Source organism: Equus przewalskii, chromosome 20 (assembly GCF_037783145.1).
Source record: "Equus przewalskii isolate Varuska chromosome 20, EquPr2, whole genome shotgun sequence".
Taxonomy (NCBI): Eukaryota; Metazoa; Chordata; class Mammalia; order Perissodactyla; family Equidae; genus Equus; species Equus przewalskii.
This window is the reverse complement of record NC_091850.1, coordinates 6,839,898-6,866,071: the sequence shown is the minus strand read 5'-3', so window position 1 is coordinate 6,866,071 and position 26,174 is coordinate 6,839,898. Positions and strand designations below refer to the sequence as shown.

The 26,174-nt window shown below is 40.4% G+C and overlaps 1 protein-coding gene across 13 annotated transcripts in view; it reads left to right on the top strand.

The window, feature by feature from the left end:
* The window catches only part of MAST4 (microtubule associated serine/threonine kinase family member 4), a 576,955-nt gene that overhangs the window by 218,984 nt on the left and 331,797 nt on the right, over window positions 1-26,174 (top strand). For 4 of the 13 annotated variants that reach the window (XM_070586864.1, XM_070586860.1, XM_070586855.1 and 1 more), the window contains exon 1: window positions 18,373-18,477. The exons of 8 other annotated variants lie outside the window; for them this stretch is intronic. In XM_070586864.1, the coding sequence (XP_070442965.1) occupies window positions 18,439-18,477 (39 nt within the window). In that variant the 5' untranslated portion in view covers window positions 18,373-18,438. Of the gene's footprint in view, window positions 1-18,357; window positions 18,478-26,174 lie in introns of those variants that run through there. One more of the 13 variants, XM_070586858.1, reaches the window with a different exon arrangement.

Genomic DNA, 26,174 nt, shown 5'->3' with positions numbered 1-26,174 from the left:
AGGGAAAATCTCACTCATTCCATTGATGTGATCCTTCCTCCAATGCTGCCGATGTACATTTTAACAGTAACATTTTTTAACACAAGGAGGATGAAAAAGTAAATAGCCTGCAGTGTTGCTACCCTTCTTGACATTTTTTAAAGGTAATACATATACAGTATTAGAAAATTCTAAGAATATGGAAACATATAAAATAAAAAGTGACTCACTTCTCCTCCTTGTTCCTCTCCCCAAAGGTAACCAACCTGTTGCTATTGTTTCTTATTAGTTGTTGCAGAAAAAAATTATGTACATGTCCCCATAAATATATACAATTAAAACATTTTATACACTGTTTGAGCCTCGCTTTTTAATTAAATATGAAAATCTCTCGTATCAGCACATACAGCTCTACTGGTCCCTTTTAATGGTGGCACGGTATTTCATCACGTGGACACACCATCATGTAAATTGCCTGACCATTCCTGAGAGGGTGGACTCTCAACCCAGTTTGAAAGCCCTGTGGCTCTGACCTCTGTGACATCTGCTGTGAGAATGCTCGCACACCATTATTGTTGGTTGTAGGGTGATTTGTAGTTGTTGGTGAGGTTAAGTTTTCTCCCAGTGTTTAATCAGGATGACTTAGAGTGCATCGCGTTGTATTTAAGAAATGCTAGTTGTCATAACAAATGTACTCAGAGTTCTTGCTGGCTTAGATATTTATTTACTATTGTTGTTGTTTACTTCTGTAAACAATAGAAGTTTGTTTCTTCCTCATCTGCAGGCCATTTTGGCAGAGATGTGCTCTATTCCATGCAGTCATTCAGGGACTCAGGCTGACAGGATGATAGCATCTTTATGTCCCTTCCAAGATACCCCCTGGGTTTTTTTCTTTTCTTTTTTTTGGCTGAGGAAGATTCACCTTGAACTAACATCTGCTGCCAATCTTCCTCCTTTTTGTTTTCTGTGTGAGCTGCCACCGTACCATGGCAACAAACAGACGAGTGGTATAGGGTAGCGCCTGGGAACTGAACCTGGGCCACCGAAGCAGAGTGTGCCAAACTTAACCACTAGGCCAACAGGGCTGGCCCTCTCCCCTGGGCTTTGATACCTAGATAGTAGTAGTATTTGGAGAAGGATTGCACGGGAAGTGTTAGTGGGCCAGATAGTGAAGGGTGGCACACATCTACCCCATAGTCCATTGTCCAGAACTCAGTCTTGTGACCACACCCAACTGCAAGAGAGGCTGGGAAATGTATTCTAGCTGCGGGCTCAGAAAGGAAATGGTTTGATGAATAAGTAAATAGCCAGTTAACATGTCCAAAAACATGAATGGGAGTGCCACCAAAGCATCAGTGGTCACTTGAAGTGGTGCGTGTGGCTGCCTTTCTTCTTTGATGTTCTTGGTATTGAGTCTACTAGCCAGTAATTCCAGAAATGATGCTTTCCCCTCTGCTCTACAATTCCTTCTGCCTTTTCCCCCTCTACCCTCATGGTTCTTTAATGACTGTGATAGGATATTGGCTGTATGCAAAGATCTTAATCCAAATGTGTGGTTGAGCTTGAGAAGAGATGTAGCACCATGGAATGGGAAGGTTTTTGCTGAGTGCTCCGAAGGACTTTCCTGTGAAAGCGGAAGTTAAGGGAATGCAGCTATGGCTCTACAGAACAATGGTATGTCCTCTCCCTCTGTCCTTCTCTGTGTAACTGCAGGAAAAACATCACTGGGGCCTTTCCAGGTGGTGACTTTCTGGAATAGAGTGCGGGAGGCATATACAGGAGCTGGGCAGGGGCCCAGAGAATCTGCCAGGCAGAAGTGTGGCTCATGTTGGCCTCTCTGTGCTGCCACCTGGCTCCCTGACAGTTGGTCCCTGAGTGCTGGAGAGAGATGTCAGTAATGCTCTGCCGCCCCCACCTCTGCTGCTGAGGAATCCCAGCCCGGCTGTGGCAGAGAGTGAACAGTTTATGGGCACGTGCAGCCCAATCATCTGAGAATTAGTAAAAATAATGGAATGCTGTGTATCAAGACTGGGTTTTTTAATGCCATTTTAGAGTGGGAGAGAAAAATAAAGAACAGCTATGTTCTTGGTATATGGATGTGTTTTCAGTGTGAGAAACAAATACTTAAAAGACAGACTCGTGTAAGTAACATTCAAACTTTAGCTGAGAAAATAATCCAGGAAATGCTGGGGAAGAAGTACTTGGTTCTTACACACCCCCATCCTTTGCCGCTTTTTCTTGTGTTTACTCAAGTAAGTTGATTGCGTGTCAGAGCTTGGGAAAGCCTCAGAGTATTTCGATAGAACATATGGTGCACTCTGGGTAGGTTAACACCTGTTATCTTATGCATTTTAGTAGTCAGTCATGTCAAGCAAGTATAATCTGGTCAGCATCTTGATTTAGTCCTGTGTTGGGTCCTAGTGGAGTAGTTTGTAAAAGAGGCAAATGGACACATTAAAAGGAATAAAAAGCCCTATTCCGTAGCTCTCAAATGATGAAGGCATTGCACCCTCCTTAAATAATGATACCTGTCAGGTTTTTGGACACTTTTCTAAAAAAGGAGAAGAGAGATTAAGAAGACAGTTGCAAGTGCAACCGGGCCTGGCAGGGAACCTGGTGGCTTTAGGAATCGGTACGGTGATGATATACCTGTGCTGTGACTTATCGAAGCGCCTCAGAGTATTGTCCAGAGGAGTTCTAGAGGGCTCAGAATTTACAAATGAAGCAGTTGATGGCTGACCATCAACTGCTGCTTATCCACAGTCCAGATCTGTGTTGGAGTCAGAAGGTGGAGAACAGCAAACAACAAAATAAAAGGCCAGAGAGGGCCAATTGGATAATGGCGTGGTCTTCTGCTTTAAAACGTCATCAATAAATATCATTACAGTACAGCCAGTGAGGGCCCAGCCGACCGCAGACCACACCAGACCAGGAAGTGTGCCAAGAAACAATCGATAGAAGATGTATTACTGAAAATTAATATTCTGCTGCTGAATTATTCTTATTGATTCAGGGATTTTGAAAGTGGCCAGAGATAATATTACAAACAAAAGCATTTGTATTTCTTGAGCGGACCACCAAAATAACAGAGGAGACCGCATCTCTAACACACAACCTTGAAACAGGGCTCAGGAGGCATAAAACTTGCGTTGTGTATCCTGAAGAGCACCCCTGCCTGGGTTTGCTTACAGAGGCGGTTATCTCGTGAAGCCACGCTTGGTAAAGCTTCATCTGCCGGGCTCGAATCTTTGCTCTCATGGAGCCTGTGTTTCGTGATTAGTCAGAAGAAACGTTAACAGCCTAATGTACAAAGAGGGAAAATAGGAATGCTTGTAGTGTGTGAAACAGGATCAGACCTTTGAAGTAGGGGGTGTAAGGCTGAGGGTGGAAAGGGGGATTCTGAGAGGTTGGGAATAGGAGGTTCTTCTGCATTGCCCTTGGAGGGTAGTGATGCTGTGCTCCTGTGGGTGAATGTCAGTGGGTTTGGGAGCTGCTGCCCTTGACCATGCCTGGCTACCTCCTGCTACTCTACTCCCTTCACAGTCCTCATGTTCCCGGTTCTCTCACGTTCCTTCTGAAGTCCCCACCGCTCTTAGAGTGAAGTGTATTATTTATAGTGGATAACAGGAGAATGACGGCAAGAAACAGCATCACAGGGTCTCAGTTTTCACATTTCTAAAACAGAGGGTTTGAAATGAATGATTTCCGGCTCTGAAATGGAATGATTCTCAGCTTCAACTAAGGCCGACCGTCCTTCTTGAAGCATTTCCTGGAAAATGTTAATGAGAACTCTTCTGCAGTTCTAGGTTTTTAAAGAAGTCTAATTCCTGATACAAATATTTGTGGGAAATCTTGCTCAGTGTCTATAGTTATTGACCATTTACCACCTTCTTGTGGGGAGATTTTCATCTCAAGATTTTTATAGTAAGTTGAAAAAAACACTTTAGTCTGCGTTGTATTTTCAGAAATAGAGCAAAAAAACTATAGAGAAATGTTCCCAATTGGTGAATGAAGGTGAAGAGTATAAGTGCATATTCATTGTTGTATTCTTTTAACTTTTTTATTTCAAAATATTGGAGAGTAAAAACAAGTGTGTTTTCTTCTCCCTTAAGGAAACTAAGATAAATTAAAGGAAGTGATTTATTAAATTACTTTCCCAAGGGCAATCAAGAGTTATATGGAAGAACCTAGAATAGATTCCAGTTGCTGAGTTGCCATTCTTGGGTTTTTTAAGCCATGTCTCCTCCCTAAAGGAGAGACAGATGTAGGAAGGAGTTTCGTCCAGGTTCTGAGCCTGGCAACATTGCTGGGTATGTCCACTTATTAATTATCCGAGTGGGCAAAGCAGGAGACAGGTCCCCGTGAGCTTTGTAAAACTGCTAATCGAATGGTGTTAAATACATATCTCACCCATTGAGAAGAAATGGGTGGTTCTAGTTGTGAACCTAGAATTTTCATTTCTGACAGCTTTAAACAGAAAAGAAGTTCATGGTAAGCAGTAGTTAGTAGTGGAGGAAGGAATGTTAGATGCAAATCTGATAGTCTGAAAGAGAGACAAAATCAGAATGGCACAGTGCACTCTTCCGTGGTTTTTGGAATGGAGAGTTTCCTTGGAAGGGCATCGTGAAAAGTAGATAGAGCTGAGAAGGCCGTTAATTATCCTCTTTGTCCAGCATCCATGGCAATTTAGGAGAGAGATGGTGAACATTCCCTGTGCTCCGCCTGCTCCCGGGCCTGTGTGGGTTAGGAGGAAAGATGAGTCTCCAGGGGCGCCTTTACCTGAACAGACAGCGGTGTTTGCCTGGTGCCTTTCCCCATCTCATGTCTCTCTCCTTTTGAAACCTCAGGGCAGGAGGGTCTCCAGATATTTTTCAGAGTCTTGAGATGTTACTTGGCCTAGTAACAAACTATGAAGTCAAAATACCTGTTTATGGTCCGTGTGCACTTCATTGACCTTATAGCATTTGTAAAGAGCCGAGAATCCCTTATTCTGTGTAGTCAGTACTGGGTGAGCTCTTGGTGGACGATCAGCATGGGAGGGAGGTGGTCACTTTCGTCCTGGTTTCAAGCAAGCAGCGTCCTCCTGTGGGTCTTTCATGACCTTTGGTTGCTTTGCTTTCTCCTCATCAAGCATGATGAGCAGTGGTAGACATGCATAAGAGGCCAGCACTCCCATCAGGATCATTCAAAATGTCACCATCTAGAGCACCCTTGATGGGACAAACTCTGTGTTTCTTGTTAGATTATCCTCCTCTGACAAGTATTTTCACTGATCTTCATGTCCATTAACTCAGAGAGTCGAGAGTTTTAAAAGCTGGAAGAAAGAAACAAAGTGAAGAGCACCGATGAAAATGGCATTTTGTCCAGTAGGTGGTGCATCAGTAAATCTTATTTGCAACTCATAGAAGGAAGTCTATTGAGGATTTTTTAAAAGATGCATCCATAATGCTGTGAGAGAAAGAGATACATGCTATGGGCAGGGTGGATCACTAAGTCAGCTGGAAAAAACAGTTGGACTATTTCAAACAAATTCTCTTGTTGTAAGAAAATTGTCAGGAAGAACTTTTTAAAAGCTAATGTTTGGTTGAAATTAAAATGCTTTATCATGTCACATGGAGATCTTTCTCTTCAACATTTGGGCTGCAGATCACTGCTGCAAGTAAGAGAATGCTGTTAATCTTGATAGCATTTTGAGTCTTCGAGAATAGTGTATGGTAGACATATTCCAGGTTTATATATTTGAATTATGTTCAGAAAATGGTGAATACTTGAGCTGGAGAAATTCCTGCCAGTAACTTTTTAAAAACAATTTAGTGGAACATGTTGGGTGTAACTTCCTCTTGAAGCAATAGAGTTATTGTTGGAATGCATTAATGGTAACTCTTTTTTTTCTTTTGGTGAAGAAGAGTGGCCCTGAGCTAACATCTGTGGCAATCTTCCTCTATTTGTATGTGGGATTTTACCACAGCATGGCTTGATGAGTGGTGAGCAGGTCCGTGCCTGGGATCTGAACCCATGAACCCCAGGCCGCTGTAGTGGAGCACGTGAACCCAACCACTACCCCACCAGGCTGGCCCCAGTAGTCATTCTTATTGCATATGCAATTAAACCCCACAACTAAATCAGTAACTCCAGGCAAGAGTGTGTTAGTTATGGTTTTTATACTCAAAGATGGTTAAAGATACTTCTTTAGAAGCATGCAAAGGAAACATTTTCACTTCTTAATACAACTATTCCCTCTAAAAACTGAGTAGTAAAATTGGTAACATACTTGTAAAACAAGCATTGCAAAAGGCAAATAAGGATGAAAAAAAAGCCTTATTTCCAGTAAAGTATTAGAATTTCGTTTTTTTCCCTAAAGAAATCTTTTTTTTTTCCCCTGATGGCTTAAACAATCTCTGTATTTTACAAATTGGAATCAGGTTGAATCTATTAATATCGTCCGTAGGTAAAACAATCAGGATACACACATCCTGTTGTATCTAGTTTTCTTTAGAGGACAGCTAAAGAATGCAATTAACGGCTTCTCAAAAGTGTCCTTTCCCACTGTCTCAGAGGAGAGTGGTGACAGGCAGTCGAGGTTGTCAGGTGAGGTATGAAATCATCACCACAGCTCCAGTGGCACTGGAGAAACTCAAGAAAGAAAAGATGAAGGATCCTGTTTGCTTTTAATAATTGAGTCATGTAATGTGTTTAGTAAGGCCAAGTCAGATAGGACTTATCCAGCTCACTGAACTTCAGTGTTAGGGCAAGATTGTACCAAAAGGGCCTTGTCTTTCTATGAACATGCCAGTCTTGGTGAAAGATTAGTCATATTCCTTTACGGCCACAGGAATCAATCCCTCCTTCCCCTTGCTAGTTCCCACCACTTCTCTCCCTGCCCTTTTCTCAAGATTCCCAATTACATCTAGGGAAGATCACATGAACTCAGCAGTACAAAGGTCTCCACTACTACCCCACTTATATCCCCATGCCCTTTAGATAAGCAGTTCCTAAACTTGTCTCCACAGTGGAATCACCTGGGGGGCTTCAGAAACTACTGCTGCCTGGGCCCGCCCTGGAGATTGTGACTTAATCGGTCTCACCCACCCTTCTGAGCATGTCTTCCTCTGTACTTGTGCAGCACCGGCACCCTGAGTGTGTGTCCTGTGTCCCCACTGGTCTCCCTGTATCCTGGGATCCTATGACTGCATTCTAGTGGGACTGTTTTTCTCCTTCCGTTCTCACCATCCCTCGTAATGCCTGACTCATAGTAGATGCTTAGCCATTGGTTTTTGAATCAAAGGGATAAAACAATATGTAGTAATACAATGATGTAAACAAATTGATTCATGCACTTTTGACTCGGGGCATTTTTACTGCCCAGGTAGATAGTTCTCCTTTACTTGAAGAGCATAGATTTCCTAATCTCCTGTCTTTTCTTAAAGCAATGATAAGTATTTAAAATTAAAGAGAAGTATGTTCTGTGGTGTGGTATTAGTCTGAGTCACAAAAGCCAGCTTTCAACAAGCGGATAAAGGAGGGCTAAGCCTGTGTTCAATAAAGCTCAAGAAAGTGAGTGTATAGTGTTGTTGATTTTTAACAGAATAATTCCCTATCGCCTTACTTCAAGAATATTAATTTACCTACTTAATAATCTGGTCAATTTATTGTAGCATTAAAAATGCAAATCAGTCACCATACCAAAATATTCACTGACGTGCCTGAGACTTTTAAAATTATATTATATTTTATTAGGTGATAATGGGAGGCATAATTGTTAATGTTTGATTCTGGCAAAATACAATTAGTTTCTCTGAAACACATTGTGCATTAATGATATCATTAAGATTAATGAATATAAATGAATGAGCTGGGGATTTCAAACAGAACATAGTGACTTTATGTCAGTCTATAAAACTTGAGATAGATTTCCTTGATTTTTAAGGATAATGTGCTTAGATCTCCTGCATTCTTATATAGACTAGAGAGAAATTAAATATAAGGAATTAAATCAACTACCAGAAGGATCAAAGTTTTTAAACATTTACGGTCATTTTAGGGAAACTGTTGTATATCGATTTCAGTTAAAGCCACCCGTTAGTTTACTTTAAGAACCATTTGAAAGACAGCTTTTAATAAAAATTTCGATGTCCTGTATGTATGAAAGTGCATGTATATTTTGGTGTTTTAAAAAAATAAGGGTAATAAATTGTTCATTAAAATTACAGATGACTTTATGATTCTTGTATGTCTGAGTGTTCTGCAGTAGACATCTATTACATTTATAATTTTAAAACATTGTTAAGAAAGCTAGACGATGTGGGTTTTTTTGTTTTGTTTTGTTTTTGAGCTACGAGATGGAGAAAGGAAAATCAGGGAGTTGCTGCTCATCAAGGTCTTAGGGAGGAGCCATGGACTAAATGTGCAACATGACCCCAAGAATCATAAGGCATTTTGAGTATTAATACATGACTATATGTTTTTATAATGTAGAGAAAAACTTTGCCACTAAAAGACAAAAACAAAACAGATTTATCAATGGTCTGTGCACTTGTAATTTAAGTACTGTGTTTTTGACATCCTTTTGCTGAACTAAATAGATAGATATAAAAACTGTGTCATTAGGTGGTGGTGCTAACAGTGACATCTTCATAAGTGTGTGTCCCTGGTCTGACCTTCACTTGCTGCTTCTGTTTCTCTTTGTGTATGCATGTGTATATGTGGGTACACAGACATTTGGTTTTTTATTTGTTTGCGTGTCTATCTGAAAGCTTTGTGGGGCAGCTCTTGCCCTGGAGCTGTTACTGGAGTGGTGGGGGATGGCCATTGAGAGCGTAAGAGGAAAGGGAGGTATTTTGGAGCATGGCTGCTGTCTGGGCACTGGGACCCGGCCTAGATGCCTGAATTTTTTTTTAGCTCTGCCTTTTTACTGTTTTCCTGACCTTGGGCTCTTCTTTTAACCTCATTGCCTCACTTTCCTCTATGGTAAATTGGACCAGGCTCTTCCCTTTCTGCCTCACAAGAAACTGATGAGGATTAATGAGGTAGAATCCAGAGCACAATTTCTGTTTCTCTAAAGAGTCCATTTAAGGGAAACTAGAAGACAGAGGTAATATCGTTGAGAAGTGGGACACACATTGCTTGCCGTGTTATAGGATACAATCCCAAGGAGGCCTTACTGTCCGTCAGCCAAAAAGGAGTTGCAGGTGGCAGCCCCATTTCTACTCACTTTGGAATTGAGTGACCTGTTAGTACAGATGATGGAAAGAAAGGCAAACCAAATGTGGGAGCAGTGGAATGTTAAACGAGATTCAAGAAGGACATCTGACTTCTGCATGCTTGCTGGAAAGAAACGTAGTTATTTTTTAAATCATATTTATATATACCTCGCAGACCTGTTTGGTGCCTCCGTGTTTGTAGAAGAGTCGGCAAAAGTGCTTGGCTATGCAAACAAGTACATAATGCAAACAGGATCAGAACAAGGTTCCCAGCCAAAACTTCAGAACTAATCTAACCTGATGCCTCACGGTTAGGCTGAGGCCCTGGACACGATTGTAGGGTTTAAAACAGCTTGCAGAAGGCTCTTCAGATCAATATTGTAATATATGTCAATGTAAACATATGGACGGAGAAGGAATGCTTGATTACTTTGTGTATGGAATCGCATCCTAATTTTCTTTAGCATACTCTCTTTAATCAATCAGATTTTAAATTTCAAGGTGACTAGCTTGGTTTTTCTCCTTAGAAGATTTTCCACATTTTTTTTCTACCTGTGTTTATTTTTTTTTTTTGAGAAGTTTAGGTAATAGTATTAACCTTGAACTTAGCTTCTTGTCCCTTTGGGATTAAAAAAAGTTTTAATACACATGTAGCCTGAAAGTGCTTTTGTAATCTCTGATTCAGTCGCTATGCTTGGAATATAGACAATATAGTCAAAATTTTAAAAGATAATCTTTCTTCATTTTAGGAATATCTCTCTGTTTCAGAAGTTCATAAGATACTTCGTTGATGACAGGAATATTATTACCCATATACAGTCATGCATCACTTAATGACAGGGATATGTTTTGAGAAATGCGTCATTAGGCAATTTCATCGTTGTGCCAACATCACAGAGTATACTTACACAAACCTGGATGGTGGATGGTGTAGCCTACTACACACCTAGGCTGTATGGCACTAATCTTATGGAACTGCTGTCATACATGTGGTCTGTCGTTTACTAGAAAGCCCTTATGTGATACACGACTTGTACATACATACTGACATACTCGTTTCTAAAGCTCATGCAGCTGATAGGCATCCATAGTGGCAGTACTGCCAATGTCACTTCACTCATCTACTCCCATCTTGATTTATATATTAATATGAAATATAGGAGTTTGCTGAATGTTAGTTCATGTTCTCAAGGTTAGCTGTGTATCATTTAGAGATGAAGGCACATAATTGGAAAAAATATATTGGAGCTATTTCCAATTCTCAGATCTTCATAAATGCCCTCATATGAAAAAAATGAAGTTGTATTACCCAGTTTTATTAGAAATGCTCTATTTTGTTGGATCCGTGTGTTCGCAAAGTAGAGAATATTTTCCTGCTGTGATTGATGTTAGGGCATTTATGAGGACAGTCTGCTATATTTCATATATATATGAGGGTGTCATTGTTAAAATGTTCAAAAGAAAATTATGTATGTGATTTATATTTTATTATTTCCTCCTAAAATGTAATTTTTTCAATACCATGATTCCTTCATATTGTCAGTAGTGATTTGATGGCTAATATGCCAGAAATAATTAGATTAAAAAAAGGTGATGCAAACGTCAAGACGGTATAGCTTTCTTGCGAAAAGACTTAAGTGAAATCATGCATGTTACATTGTAGAAATCACCAACTGCATACATTTAAAAAGTCTTCAGGATTATAGGCAGGATGGGAAGTGGAGCTAAATGTGGAAGCGTGGGCTGCAGCATATTTCATAGGCATATGCTTGCTACTGACCCCACCTGCAATTTTTGCTAATTAAAACATGTGTTTTGGAAAATGCTGCTCTTTGTATAAATTCAGATTTTGGTGTATTGTCAGTGGGAAGGTGTTAGATCCTCTCTTTTCTTTTGAATGGGAAAAATTCTTTTTCCCTAGAAGGCAGCTTGCCTTTTGTTTTAATCTCCTTCTTGACAGGCTTAAAAATCTTTTCTTTGGGGAGAAAAAGACATAAACAGTATGAACAGCTATTTCTTTTACTTTTGTTGACCTTAGAGATTAGAACTTTATTTTAAAATTTCAAACGACTTTTAAAATATAGGACAAGGTGATATAAAGAACTCATACAAGTCAACAACAAAAAAAACCAAACAACCCAATCAAAAAATGGGCGGAGGATATGAACAGACATTTTTCCAAAGAAGATATACAGATGGGCAACAGGCAGTGAAATGTTCAACATCACTAATCATCAGGGAAATGCAAATCAAAACTACAATGAGATATCACTTTACACTCGTTACAGTGACTATAATTACCAAGACAAAAAACAAATGTTGGAGAGGATGTGGAGAAAAGGGAACCCTCATCCACTGCTGGTGGGATTGTAAACTGGTGCAGCCACTATTGACAGCAGTATGGAGTTTTCTCAAAAAACTAAAAATAAAAATACCATATGATCCAGCTATCCCCCTACTGGGTATTTATCCAAAGAACTTGAAATCAGTAATTCAAAGAGACTTATGCACCCCTATGTTCATTGCAGTATTATTCACAATAGCCAAGATGTGGAAGCAACCCAAGTACCCATCAACTGATGAATAGATAAAGATGTGGAGTGTATGTGTGTGTGTGTATTGTGTATTCCACACAATGGAATACTACTCAGCCATAAAAAAGACAAAACCATCCCATTTGCAGCAACATTGATGGACCTTGAGGGTATTATGTTAAGTGAGATAAGCCAGACAGAGAAAGACAAACACCATATGATTTCACTCATATGTGGAAGATGAACAGATACATGGACAAAGAGAACAGACTAGTGGTTACCAGAGGGGAAGGGGGTTGGGGGATGGGGATGAGGGGTGAAGGGGCACATATATATGGTGACTTACAAATAATAATGTGCAGCTGAAATTTCACAGTGTTATAAACTATTATGACCTCGATAAAAAAAATTCTAAAAAATATAGGACAAGGTGATTTGTGGTTTCAGTGTTTGTTCTTGAATATGATATCCCCTGGGACTTTAAATAGAGTGGAACCTATTTCCAGGTGCCTTTTTACTTTTGAGCATTGATGACACTGGTGATAAATAAATGGTTCATTTGTATGTTACTTTAATAGTAAATATTTCTAAAAATTAGTAATAACATTGGGCAGTTATACTGTAGTATTACAGTTTGTTTTTCAAAAGATTGGCACCTGAGTTAACATCTGTTGCCAATCTTCCTTTTTTTTTCCTTCTTCTCCCCAAAGCCCCCCCAGTACACAGTTGTATATTCTAGTTGTGAGTTCCTCTGGCTGTGCTATGTAGGATGCCACCTCCTAATGGCTTGATGAGTTGTGCCATGTCCGTGCCCAGGACCCGAACAGGTGAAACCCTGGGCCACCAAAGTAGAGCACACGAACTTACCCACTGGGCCACGGGGCCGGCCCCTCCAGTAGTAGTAATAGACGGGAATGAAGATGAGTGTCCACCCTAACTGTTTTACCTGTTCTCAGAGTTAACGTGAAGACCGTAGTGTGTATTTTGGCTCCCAGGCTTCAGCCCACCTCTGGTATGGGAGCGCCGCTTTCTGCCTTGGGAGACCGGTGCTGAGGACGGACTGCTGGGACGTTCCGCTCAGCTCTCTGCCTCTCACATGTTCCTCGGCAGGGTGAAGGAGCCTTGAAGCCAGGAAGGTTGCTGAGTGGCACGTGAGGTGGATGCTCTGGGGGGTAATGATGGCCTGGAGGAAGAAGGAGAGTTTGGAGACAGGGCTGTGGGGTCACTAGGGAGGGACCAGTTGTCCAGAGTGAGGGGCATGGGCTGTTCTTACCTTTGAGGGCAGTGGGACCAGTTTCCCAATTTCCCAGCAGGTGGCCTCCTCTTCTCCAGTTTCCTGATCCTAAGCCCGTAATAATATCTTCATTTTACACATGAGAAACCGAAGCTCAAGGAAGTTAAGGGACTTGCCTCAAGCTACCGGGTTTCTTGTTAGCAGAGCCTGAACAAGGACCCGCTGGAGGCACATGGTACTTTCTTCTAAGTATGCTGAGAGTCATGACTTCTGGAAAATGAAGGGAGAGTCAGGCTTGGGATTCCCCCCCTTTTCTTCTTCTCAGCACTGCTCAGAACTGGGTGAACAGCCTGGCCCTGAGTCATTTCTCCTGAAAGGAAACGGTGACTTGAGGAGTGGCTTCAAAGGTAAATTCCGGAAAAGGTGAAGAGTATCAGAGTAGAAAAGAAGAGCTGCCCACAGCCCCACAGGTTCATGGGGATGTGTATCATGCCTGGCACAATAACTGAAAGGTGCCCCTGGTCATGTGGAATTCACTTAATTATAAATAAATATGTTATATTTGGAACTGTGTAATTTTGGAGCCAGAAGGGTGAAGAGTTGTTCAGATTCAGGGTGGAGACCCTGGAAGCCCAGAGACATTTAAGAGCCAAGTGGAGGCCACATCCCATAACTTGTCTCTGGCTGTGCTCTTCCTCCACCTGCTCCTGCCCAGGGGGGCCTTTCTGGCTTCCGCCCTAAAGCTGCTGAGACCCTCCTCCTTTCTCTCTTAGAGACACACGGACCGTGGAAGCTGGGATTCCAAATGCTCTTTCTGGTGTGTTCTGATCACTGACAGCTTAGAATGTGGTAGTTTTGTCTTAGGAGCTAAAAAACCTGACACCTCTCATGAGTTCCTTTCCCCTTGAAAGCACTTCCTCTGTTTAAACTCTAAGAGGCAATAGGATGTGGTAAGGAACTCAGACTCGAGAGTCAGCCTTTCAGGGGTGGTATCCCAGTTCTGCCTTTCCTTGGCTGTGTGATCTTAGGAAGTTAACTTCTCGGAGTGTCAGTTCCCCCATCTGTAAAATGGGGGTAATAATGTACTTAATAGGGCTGTTGTGAGGGTTAAATGAGATGACTTGTCTAAAGTACTTAGAGCAGTGATCGGCACATAGTGTGTGATCAGTAAATGTAGGCTATTAAATTTAGAAGTGAAACATGGGGGAAAATTGCCAAAGATAAGAAATTTAAATGTAAACACTGAAATATTTATTTTGAACAAATCTCATAGCTACATTGGTCATTGGCATTCAAGGTTCTCTTTACCACTTAAATTCACACAGAAGTATGACGATCACAATAATGGCTATTACATGCATTTTCATGAACGGTGTTTCTCCTTTGTAACTTTTTATGACCTTTATATTACTTTTTAAAAAAATACGACACATTCATTGGCCGCTGGCATTTATCTTATGAGTGAAAAAGTAATCAATGAATGAATGGAGGGATTTATCCACTTGGCCGCATTGACTTACCTCGTGAATGAACATGAATAGAGACGTAGAAACCCTTGCTCTGTTCTCTGAAAGTAGCAGACAGGATATGGCGGTTCACGCATTTTGTGGCTGTTTGTCTCCCTTGCTAAGAAGGAGTGATTGCTGCCACACATGCACAAGGAAACACAAAGGGGAAATCCCACCACAGAGTGTGGTAACGGTACTAGAAATCGCAGTCTAAGCACACTGAGAAGTCTGATGGGTGAAGGGTGTTCTTCTGCCATTGCTCCCTCTGGCTAGTGTGGAAGAGAGACTACCTCTCCACCAGGAAGTGATCCTTTCACACCCACTCCGACTTGGACTCCCTTGGCTTCTGGATAGATGGGGCTGCTGCCGGGGAGTGGAGAAGGCCAGTGGAGTGTAGTGGGTAAGGTTACGTGTGGAAGCTTCCCCTCTCTTTGTTTCTTAAAAAACTGCCCACCATGTGCCTCACAGCAGCTCCTCGGTGAATGTTCAGTTGCTGAAGAATGAGTAAGATCAGAAGGTACATTTACTTTAGGATAACCAATGTGGAACTAGTGAAGAGAGGTAACTTGTTTCTAAATTTGTGAAAACTACCTGACCGTGTAAATTGGGTGGCAAACCTTATACCAAACTATATTACTGTGGGCAATTACAAAATACCAGTCTACCCCTTTGTGAAAATGTGTGCAACCAAATACTTCCCCCCCACCCTCTGATTTTTCTCAGTTGAGATTTGGAATTGTTTTTGTTTCTATAAACCATTAATTGTAGTAATTAATAAAATTTAAATTTTACCCTATTACAGTGCCCATGGATTTTGAATATCTTTTGAAGTAAATTGTGCCTGTGATAGAGTGCACATACGGTGTATTTGTACAAATAATTTTTTAAAAAATCAAGTACCATGAAGCCCCTGGCTTCAGATTACAATTACTGACAAAGACTACCAGATTTTATCTGAATACTCACGTAAAAGTAATACGCATTGAGGTTGGTACTCTGTGAATTGGCTCACAATATTGTGAATATATTCCGTGAAGGTATAAAATCACAGGAAAAATGAGTTTATTAATGGAAATTAGATCCTAATTATTACCTGTGAATAGTGTCATCATTCGAAGTTTTTATTGCATTTTAACACATGGCTTATCTTGATGAGAAAATATATAGCAAAGGGTAAATGTAGCAATTTTCCTTTTACTAATCCCTCTGCTAAGCCATTATTGCTTGATGTTATTTTTCAGCAGCCTTTCATTTTTGTCCCAAATGTTTTTGCCCCTGGCTGGTTTTATTTCTTTAAAATGTATGTGTATCACTTCTCAAAGTGATACGTTTTGACAGGTAATCGATATTTTTTCATACTAGATTTGATGGTGCAATGGTCATAATCCTCATCTTAGACTTAGTTAATGGTTGAATACTAACCTAGATTTTTATCTCAAAATATTCCTTTGTTAAGAAACATACTTTTTTCCCCCTTAGCCAAATTCCTTTTTATCACTCCGACCCGCCAAACAGCTCCAGCTGCCAAGAGCCTAAGATGCAGAGAGTCCACTATCTAGGATACACATCACTTGACTTTTTGACAGGTGTCCTCGAAATGTCTTCTGATAGCACTTCCAACCAGCTTACTCGATTGGTCACAGAAAAGATACTTCTGCACTCTAATATATGTTTTTTCCCCACCTGGCAACCTATGATCTTTATTTCAAGGGGAAAAGTCTTTTCCCTTCTTTCTCTCTAGTGAGAACTTGGCGCCCCCCCCCCCACTAGACCCCACTTTTTCTAGAAGGACCAGCGCAGTGAAGATCACAGACCTCAGAGCACAGTGTGTATAAGGGCACCATGCTTGGCTTTTGCTTTTAAAAGTTCAGCTTCTTGGGTCATGATTTTTTTTCTAAAATCAATTAGGACTTCCTTATGCCCCTGTGGGCAGATAACAATGACGCTCTAAGTTGGTGAATACCTTCTGACCTGCTGCCAAGGCACTTTGTCTGAGAGGGCACTTCAAACTCAGGGAACCATTTATGCTGCCCTCTCAGGAGGGTGACTTGAGGGAGAAAGGACAAAAGCTGTCAGTCCTTTTGTTTTCGATGAAGGGAAAGTTCTTCTTCTGCAGGAGAAGAGTCAAGGACTGGTGGGACTGTCGAGGATGGATCAGCTTTGCAGATCGCCCACAGGTAGCAAGCTGGTCTCTCCTTCCCAGCCCTTAGATTTTTTTCTTTTTATTTCTTTTCCTTTTTTTTTTTTCTTGTCCTTTAATTTAAACAAAAGTGTATAGTTTTAAAAAATCTTGTAAAAGCAATTGTTTGTGCTAGAATTTGTCGGTACACTTTGGTTTGAGCGATGGCTAGCTTTGTGCTGTTTCTTTGCTTTTAGAGATGGCATTATTCCTCCACATAAGAGCAAGAACTAAAAACTCTCTGGGGTTTTCTTCCTTTAAGTGGTACCAAATGAGCACGCCTAAGTGGGGAACAGCCCGACACCCTCCTCTGCTGATGCCTCTGCTATTGGTGGCATTTGTGACAGGGTTTCTCTTTGTATGTCTGGAGGTGTATGCAAAGACTGTTTGGGAACATAAAATGCAATCAGTTTTCCTCGGTGGTTAGATTCATAAATCCCTGAGCTATTTTTAATGACATAATCTAATCAATTGATAGCAAGCCTAATAGTGTGTTGACAGCCAGAAAGAGACAGAAAGCTAGTGTAATAGCAGGTGGATGGGTGAGGAACGACTCGACACGTCCTTCCACACCCCCGCAGTTAGGAGTCACTAGATATCTGGATTAGGTAAAAACCAGGAATTACTGATTTTTTGAAAACATTTATGCATGCCCTCCTGATTACCTTTCTTTCAAGAAAAAGACTTTGTCTAATAGAGTGAAGGAGGAGGTGGCCCTCAGACAAACTGTAGGTCGTCCTTGTATCTACCTCTCAGAAACAAACTATTCTCTCAATTTAAATGTCTTCAGAATAGAAATCAAGGCGGAATAATTTATTATAAATTGGTAGTATCGTATATTGTTACTCCTGTGCCAGGCCCGTAATGAAAACTTAATATTCATCTCTTGGTTGCTTTGAATTGAAATAAGATGAGGACGAGTGGAGTAAACAAGCTGAAACAGACTGTGAAATTGCACATGATGGGAATTTTTTCTTTTTTAGCTGCTTATAGACTATGAATAGGTTAATATTCCAACTAATGATGGCTCTTAGAATTTCTTCTCCCTTTTTACATTTTGGTCAGGTATCAACAGAACTAAGTTATTATCACGAGGGAAATTAAAGTCTAAACTGTTTCTGTCTTTGGGCTAGGAATTGACTGGCGAGGTATTTATGTAAATGAATTGGCTTTCACCCCGGGAGGTGTGGAGTGCTCCGCAGCGGCTGGAGCGCAGCCGCCCTGAGCCCTCGGTTTTCAGGCAGCGTGTGTGTTCTGCTACAGTTTTTCTTTGATGCCATCAGAAAAGATGAGCACCAGGCGTGGTGGTGCTGCTTGGCTGACCAGCTGTGCCCTAGTTTTTCACCATTCCAATCAGCCACGGCCTTTTACAGAGGTGTCTGTCACCGCTGATTTACTTAGCCACTTTGACCTTACAGTTGCTTCAGAAGAGGCTTGAGTCGAAGCTATTGCCGAAAGCCATTTACTGCTCGCCCGGAATGCCAGAGCCAGCGTTCTGAAGAAAAGGAAGAAAACCCAGGGATCCCACGGTTTCCTGTGTAATAGTAAGAGCCGCCTCTGCCTGGAAAAATGCATTAGGTGTCTGAGCACACTTGCTGCGCTCTGCCGCCGAACTGCAAGCATCGGTGATCTCCGAAGTTGCTGGAGTGAATAACTAAGCGGGACCAGCTGACTCCAGGCTCCAATCAGCTAGAGCGTGATGTAAGTGTTTAGCAGCTGCCGGGCTCTGAATTAGCATGCCGAAGTAGAGGTAGTACAGCATGGCTAGACTGTTGTGAGAGGCTCAGAGAGAGCGGAGGGGGAGATGGATGAGTCCAGCATTCTAAGACGAAGAGGGCTCCAGGTAGGAGATCTTTCCGTTCTTGAAATGTAGCATTGTCAATGGCCAGCCGAGGAGAATTTCAAAGTTCTCTTTTCATTCCTTTACTGGGCACAAATATGTGCACAGTTCTTAGTATCCACTTGGCAACGTGGTAGCTAAGTCTCTAGTTACAGGGTTCACTGACATCGCAGGGTTCAGTGAGAAAGGCTCTTCTGTCAGAGACAATAGATACAACTGACTTTTAGTTTGATACTTTGTTGGTTGGTTGTTTTTCGGCTGGTGGTTCGAGAGTAGTTAAATGGTGGCTGGCAGTGACAGCTGATGAACCGATTGGGCATGCTGTCAAGTGTCTGGGAAGTCTGTGGAGGGTAGCAGCAACTCCATCCAGTCCTGGGAACACAGGACTCAGTTTTGTGTGGGGATCCACCTCCGTGCGGCACAGCATCTGTCTGACTGCCCTGCAGATGTGTGCAGCTGCTGAGAGCTTTCCTCCTGTCAGTGAGATGAAAGTTTCTGCGGGCAGCTCAATCAAAGTTCACAGTAATTTGTTTACGTTGAGATGGGGAAGGATATGTATCTTACTGCCTTGCTTTTTGTGCCCAAGTTTCTGTAATTAAGTTACTCTGACTTTACAAATTTATTGCAAGTTAAAACTTGGCAAATCAGAAAAGTTGAAAAAAACATCTGCTTGGCCGTTTGTAAGTTTAAGAAAGCCAAAACTTAAGTGTGTTCAAAATTAGTACATTTTAACTCCTTGATCACTCTTTTCCTGTGTATGTGATATTTTCCTCTGTGAAAGAGGAATTGTTAGTCATTGTTAAACTCTCATTCATTATTTTTGAAATTTTTTTTAAAATGAGTGCTTCAGAATACAGAATATATGGCATATTTAGAAATGCTCCCAGATAGTCCTTAATAGTCTTTGACTCACAGCTGCTCTAGCTGTCTGCTTTTTGTTCTAAGCATCAATTACTCATACTAATATTATTCATATTACTCTAATATTATATGTAAACTAAAGGATTATTTGCAGGTAAACAAAAGAGGGACTAAAGAAGTTGGAGTTAGATGTCATTTATTGTTCCAAACCTAAGTAAACAGACTGCCTCTTTAAGGATTTTCAGTGTGGTCATTGTTTTGAATGTACAGTGTGGTTAGTCACTGCTGTGGGTTTCCTTTCCTTTGTTTTCATCACATCTATAAAGTTCTGGTAATGCACAGCTGTTTGTGTGGGTTCACGTCCTCTTTGGGGGTCACTGGTTAAATATGGAAAAGCTCTTTGTTAAAAAGATGATAACTCTATTAAACTCCTAATGGTTCACCATTATTAGTAAATGGATGACAATTCTGCTAAGAGTTTTCTCTTTCCTTTAATTCCTTTCAGATAGTTTTTAAATGTATTTTTGGTAAGAAACTCCATCTTGTGTGGGTTTTTTTCTGTAAGATATATTATCACAACTTCTAAAGATATAGTTGAAATGTAGTATTTTTGAGGGGTGTATTGATCTCATAGATCTTTTAATTTTAGAAATAAATCATTGTCATTATTTAAAATAATGGAGCTATTTTTTATCTCAAAGGTTTGCAACAAAACAAAGGAAATATTACTTTTAATGTGGTATTCTGAGTGCTAGTTCTTCATTGTACTTAACATGCTTTTACTACACCTGCTGTAATCTACTATCTAATGGATAAAGAATGTCTGCTTTCTATTATGAATGAAATAAAAGTCTTCATGCTGTGAGAAATAAGATAAAAGTGCTTAAAAGTTCTGCTGCCTCATAGTTACAGCTTTACTTTGGCTTAAACAAAGCCTGTTTTTCTTTTACTCCTACTATGTCTAATATTTTTTAAAAGACATCACATATACAGAGTAGCTGTTGTAAGAAATTCCAGTATAAGGAAACTATTTACAAAATACAAGATGTATTTAATTGTGTTACAAAAGATGTCACTGTAGAGTGCATGAGAGTAACGCCACCTAGTGAATTTAAGAATTAAGTTGCTTTACAAAAATATACTGTGAAACAGTTCAACATGCAAATGAGGTACACCTGTAGTGGAGCTAGGCTGAAACCTGCACGTTTGTACTCTTGATTCTGACCCTGTGTTGCTAGGTAATCTGGAGCAAGTCACCTGCCCTGTCGGCATCTGTCTGTTCTTCTGTAAAATGCTCACTGTAACATGGGGCTTTTGAGTGTCCTAAATAGGAGATAGGTGTAATTGAGTTTTTTAAAGTTAAAGGCTGTATAATAAATACCCTAGCATATAGTAGATACTCAGTGAGTATGATGATGTGGAAAAGCAAGGAATGATAGCTGTTCTTAATAACATTCTCTATCATTTTTATTCCATGTTTGTTGTTTGAATTTGTCTTTAAGTTGGAAGAATCATCAGTAAAGACAATAAACATTATTTATTTACAGGGATCATTACGACAGGCTACCAGCTATTATATATATAGTAAGAGAGTCTGTTGGTCTGTCACAATGAGTAGATGCTTAGTGTTAGAGACTTAGACCTGGAACCGACCAGTTCTTTAAATAACTTAGAGCCTAGTCTCGAAAATCTGGAGCGACAAATGTTCTAATTCTCTAAAATTTAATTGTACAGTAATGCAGTATGTGTTTAGTATAAAATAATGCAGTATGTGTTTAGAACCTATTTTTGGAATCTCAGTACCTCTAGCTCTTAAAAAACAGGCATACCAGTGGTGTTTTAAAAATTTGGAGGTTGAAAAATCATTTTGAGTCAGAACATAATTTCTCAAGGCATGACTCCGTCACAAAATGGCAGCGCAACTGCATTGTTCATCTTCAGTAACTGCACTTCTCTGTCTTTTCGGTGGACTGTGTTAATATTTCCAGGACTACTGATGGCACTTCAGTCACTGCCTTGGAAATGAGAATGAGAGAAAGAGGCCCCAATGGCTTCCACTGTTAGAATCTGGGGAACTTTTCAGATTGCATTCTCAGAACATGGGAAATTCTGACGGATGGATGGGCTTGCACAGACCTTGGACTTGGGGCAATTTGAATTTCTAGACAGGTCTAATTCGTCAAAGGATAACTGGCTCCTTTCGGGCCTAATATTCCTCATACACAGATCATATTTTTGAACTGTCAGGGAAATTAATTGTTTCAGTGATTTCCATTACGTGTTTGCCTTTTATTTGTGTTAATGAAAGTGTTCCTATCCTTAATGTGATAGCTCCCATTCCTGGAGAAAAATGAACCACAGGCACCAGGAAAGCAGGAAGGAGTCATGAGAAGAGGGAGGGATGTCCCCGAGAGGCCTTCTGGGATCCCTTTCCTGCTGTCCTCACGTGCTGTGCTTTGCCTGGTATCATCCTCTGTAGACGTCTCTCCTCCCCAATTAAATATGACCATTTCAGTCCACTTCCAGAGGGTCATATGCAGCTAGAATGTTAAGAATTTTTTTCTTCCTGTCTGATGCACTTAACAACTAAATCTTTGTAATTTGGACTTCTAGATCTGTATTAGGTTTTTTGACTTATTTTCTTTCCCCTATATCTGAGCTCATCCCCCAACCTTAGTTGAAACAACAACAAAAAGCTACCATTCTTACCTTGCCTAGGCTCTGATTTTCCACTGGCCTTGGTCTGGAATTCAGTTTGAGAAAGGAAAGAGCAGATTACTCTGAGGTTCTGATTGGGTGTCAAACTACCTCTGTTTCACAGAGGTTCTGTAGGTCATTCTGGTCATAATATCTCAATGTTTCTTCTATGTCAACTTTAATGTCGTTGTGGATGTGTTTATGCTTTACCTGAGCTTTAATAGCAGAGTCATTACGTGGGAGTGTTACTCTGTCCTTATTCATTTGAATACTCTAGGTGGTTATAGGGAACAAGTCTAGTCTAAAGGATAATAATAGAAACATTTATGATGATAATACTTTGGGATAAAGTACTTTTGTTCTTCAGAGGTTCCAAAAAGTCGTAGAGACTTCTTTGGAACAGGAAGAATCAAGATTGGAAATGAACTTTTGATAGTTACGAGTACCTAATTAATTAGACCAGTTGCAGCCATATTGCAGTGGTGTTTCTTATCCAGTGAAGGAGTTCAATTTCTGCCTCTGAAATAGAGATAAAATACTGTAGTTTCAGTTTCCTGATCCATGGGGGATAAGAATAGATTGCCCTCAAAATCTTCCGTTCATTCCGATTTCTATTTTGTACTCTAAGAATTGTTTTTCTTACAATCTTGTTTTTTTTTTTTTTAAACAGCGTAAAATAAAGACATCTAAATACTAGCTCCTCTTTTGCACCTTCTTATTCTCTGGTATAGTTGTTAATAAACTGGAAGATTGTCATCTCCATGTTTCTGTCAATGGAATACTAATTCTCCAAGTCATCCTGATTCCCACCTTTGATTTCTTCATCTCTTGCCCGCTGTCACCAAACCCTATAAATTCTGCTTAAATACATGTCTAGAGTCTGGGCCATAGCCTCTTTCACAGCTGAGTTTCTGAAATGTTTGATATGCCTCTGCTTCCAGGTCCTTCTCCAATCCATCCTGCATGTCAGCTACTCCATCAATTCCGTGGTTTACAATCCCCATGTGACTTTCCATTACCTACCTCAGGAAAGAGTCAAAACACACAGGACTCTTTGCTTTAGCCTCAGTGTACTTTACTAGTCTCATCTCCAACTCTTTGCTTTCCAAAATCCTGTTCCGTCAGCCCCTGTCCGGATTCATGTATCCCCTTTACCTGCAATGACATTTCCTTATTTTGCCCAAATTCTTCCTGTTCATTAGGGAGCAAAGTAGTTGTTTGCTAATTCTTTCATGAAATTTTCCATAATTACTGCATTCCATTCTGAACTTTATAATAGTCATTGTCTGCTTTATTTATTTGTGCACCTAATCCTATTGCATGATGTATTGTTTTGAAATTAATTTATGAGTGTCTTACACTGAAACTGTCAACACATTATTCGTGATTTTAGGGTCAGATATGTGTTCAGTGACAATGAAGAGTTCTGTCACTTTAGACAAGTTTCTTAACCACATCTGTAAAATGAAGATAATACATGAGGTGTTTAAAGATTGAAGGAGATTGTAAATCTTTTAGCACAGTATCTGGCACATAGTACTTAGTTAACGTTGGTTCATTTCCCTCTGTATTGCTACAGAGCCTTGCGTAATGCAATTTTAAATAATTAAAGGTGGGTATCAGGCAGAGTCTCGGTAATAAAAACATGGCATGCATGAATTAGATAATTTGAGGAGAGTTTAATAAAAGGAACTATTTAAAAGCTATGAGCAGGGTGTAGGGAAAGTTAAGGGATGGTGCAGTACGAGGGGCTAGAAGGAACAGGGAGCCAAGAACCTACTAGGCCTGACGGAGTGAGGGAGGGAGCAATTGCAGAACCTAGAGACGAAGAAGGCACCTGATAGGTGCCTTAGGTAAAGGGACAGAGCCAGCCCGTGGTGACTCTGTACAGGGGTACCAGGGGGACATCTCTAGCTTATTTTCCTCAATCCTTCTGAACTCTTGCTGGTGCTCCCCATTAGCAAAACTCAACCAGAAGCCAGAGGTGCAAGGGAGCCCGTGGATGTCGTCCATGCAGACGGACTCCAGGGCCACTGTGGGGTGGAGAGTAGATCTGGATGGGCAGTTGAAGTACATGCTTTGTGGTTTATAATGAACACATGTTGAACTGCTGCTTGCTCTTAGCATTTTGCCAGCCAGAGTTAATGTTCCAGTTTCATTAGTGCACGTCTCTGGGGCCTGAACTGAGTTCAGGCATTTGAACCGATTCAGAACTGCTTTTTATGAAAAGTCATGGCTCCCAACCATTTTCCCCTTTTGTGTAGTAACGTCTGTCCAATCAGGCTCTGAATCTTCCTGGGAAAATGTTAGTTGGTCCCCTTCTGCTTTAATATCTGAAGCACATGGGTCTCCTTTGAATCAATAATGCGGGATACCTGCACTTCAGGTCCTGCAAGCAGTCTCAATTTTGAATTACTCCGCTCTACAGATCTGGCTCAGAGAAGTGATGTGTCAGAGGAGTGGCCCAAGAGACCTCTTACCCTTCATCTCCTGGATTCCCTGAGGTCTGCCCTACAGCAGGTCCTGTCACACTTAGACTGCTCATCTCTGCTCCCCTCAAAATCCCTTTACAGAATTACAGCTTCACATTATGTCCTTGGCTTCTACTGAGGGTTGCTAAAAGAAATGACTGGGAGAACATCTTTGCGCTTTTTGTAAAACTCCCCTTGAAGCCCTATCCATTATATTGTGCATTGTCTCTTATATTAGGCCCGCGTGATAAATTAGCTTAGAGGTCAGTACTCACAGAATTTCTTCCTCCCTAGGTGAACCAGTCTGCTTCTTTTAATCAGATAGTGAGAGCTGGCTGTGTCTTCCTATTTTTGTCTTAGCTGATCAGAACAGAGTTTCATACTCACTTGCAATAGTTTTCTAGATAAAATTAACCAACACTTCTTCACTGTTTAGTTGTTAGTTCCTTCTTTTAAGAGTTGTGTGGTTTTATTTGTTATATCTTCTTGAAATCTTAAGTTGCCTGAGAAGATTTCTCAAAGTAGATAAGACGTAAAAATTTAATAATGTTGCATTTAAAATAGTGATATTATTTAAATGAATAATTTTAGAAGGAGACAAAAGACCAGCTAATCAATAAACTATATAAACTATAAAAATTGAGAATCACATGAACTCACAAGGATCAATATGCATGCAGCAACCAATCATTTTATTGTTGGCACCCAAGTCTAAAGAAATCAAATAGGATGTTTGAATTTACTTGAAACTTACATTTCAAATAAATTATGAGTAACAAAAGAGCTTTTTTAAGTGTCTTAGAAATCATGTGTTTGTCTTGGAAGCAACTAAAAGCATGGAGACTGGCAATTAAATTGTGAGACACACATGTTAGAAGATGACATTGCCATTAAAATCATACTTTTGGATATTAATGATATGGGGAAAACTTGACAATAATAAGGTCAAGTGAAAAAACGGGTCTCTAAACTGTGTACATAATGTATGTATAATTCTGTAAAAATGTGTAGCACACACATTGTGTGTGAGGCAGGGGTGGGGGGGGTGTGCACGTGTGTGTGTAGGATAGCCCCATGGGATGGGAGGAAAGAGCATGTGTGAACTTCGGAGTGTTTAAGGCCATCTCTGCCCCTTAGCTGTGTGATGTTGGCCAGGATAGTTAATTCCTCAGCAATAAAATACACTTATTTGCAGAGTTGTTGAGGGTGAATTAGAGCGAGATGTAAAAAGGCTAAAAAATATTGACGAGATTTTCACATATTGAGGTATATGGGGTAACAATTCGAGTTCAAAACTGATTTGGCTTGAACTAAAAAGCCTGACTTATGGCCTCTCAAACATACATTGTACATCTGATTATCCATTAAAGAATACACTCTCTTAAAATAAGAATGCACACTTCCCCTCCTATGCCCTATTGGTGATGCCCAGATTAGTCCCTTTCCTGACATCAGGGTTGTGTTGACCTGCTAATTTGCAACTGGATACCTCTTTGAAATTTTTTATGGAAATGTTTCCTGAGTGGGTTTCATGTATGTTCTTTGTTCTAAAAAGGTGTAAGACTGTACTGACATCCACGCGTCTCTGGAACACCTTCTAAGGCCTTCCCGGGTTATAATCCTCACTCTGGCTCATAATAAACTCACCCCAATTTTGATTTATAGGTTGGT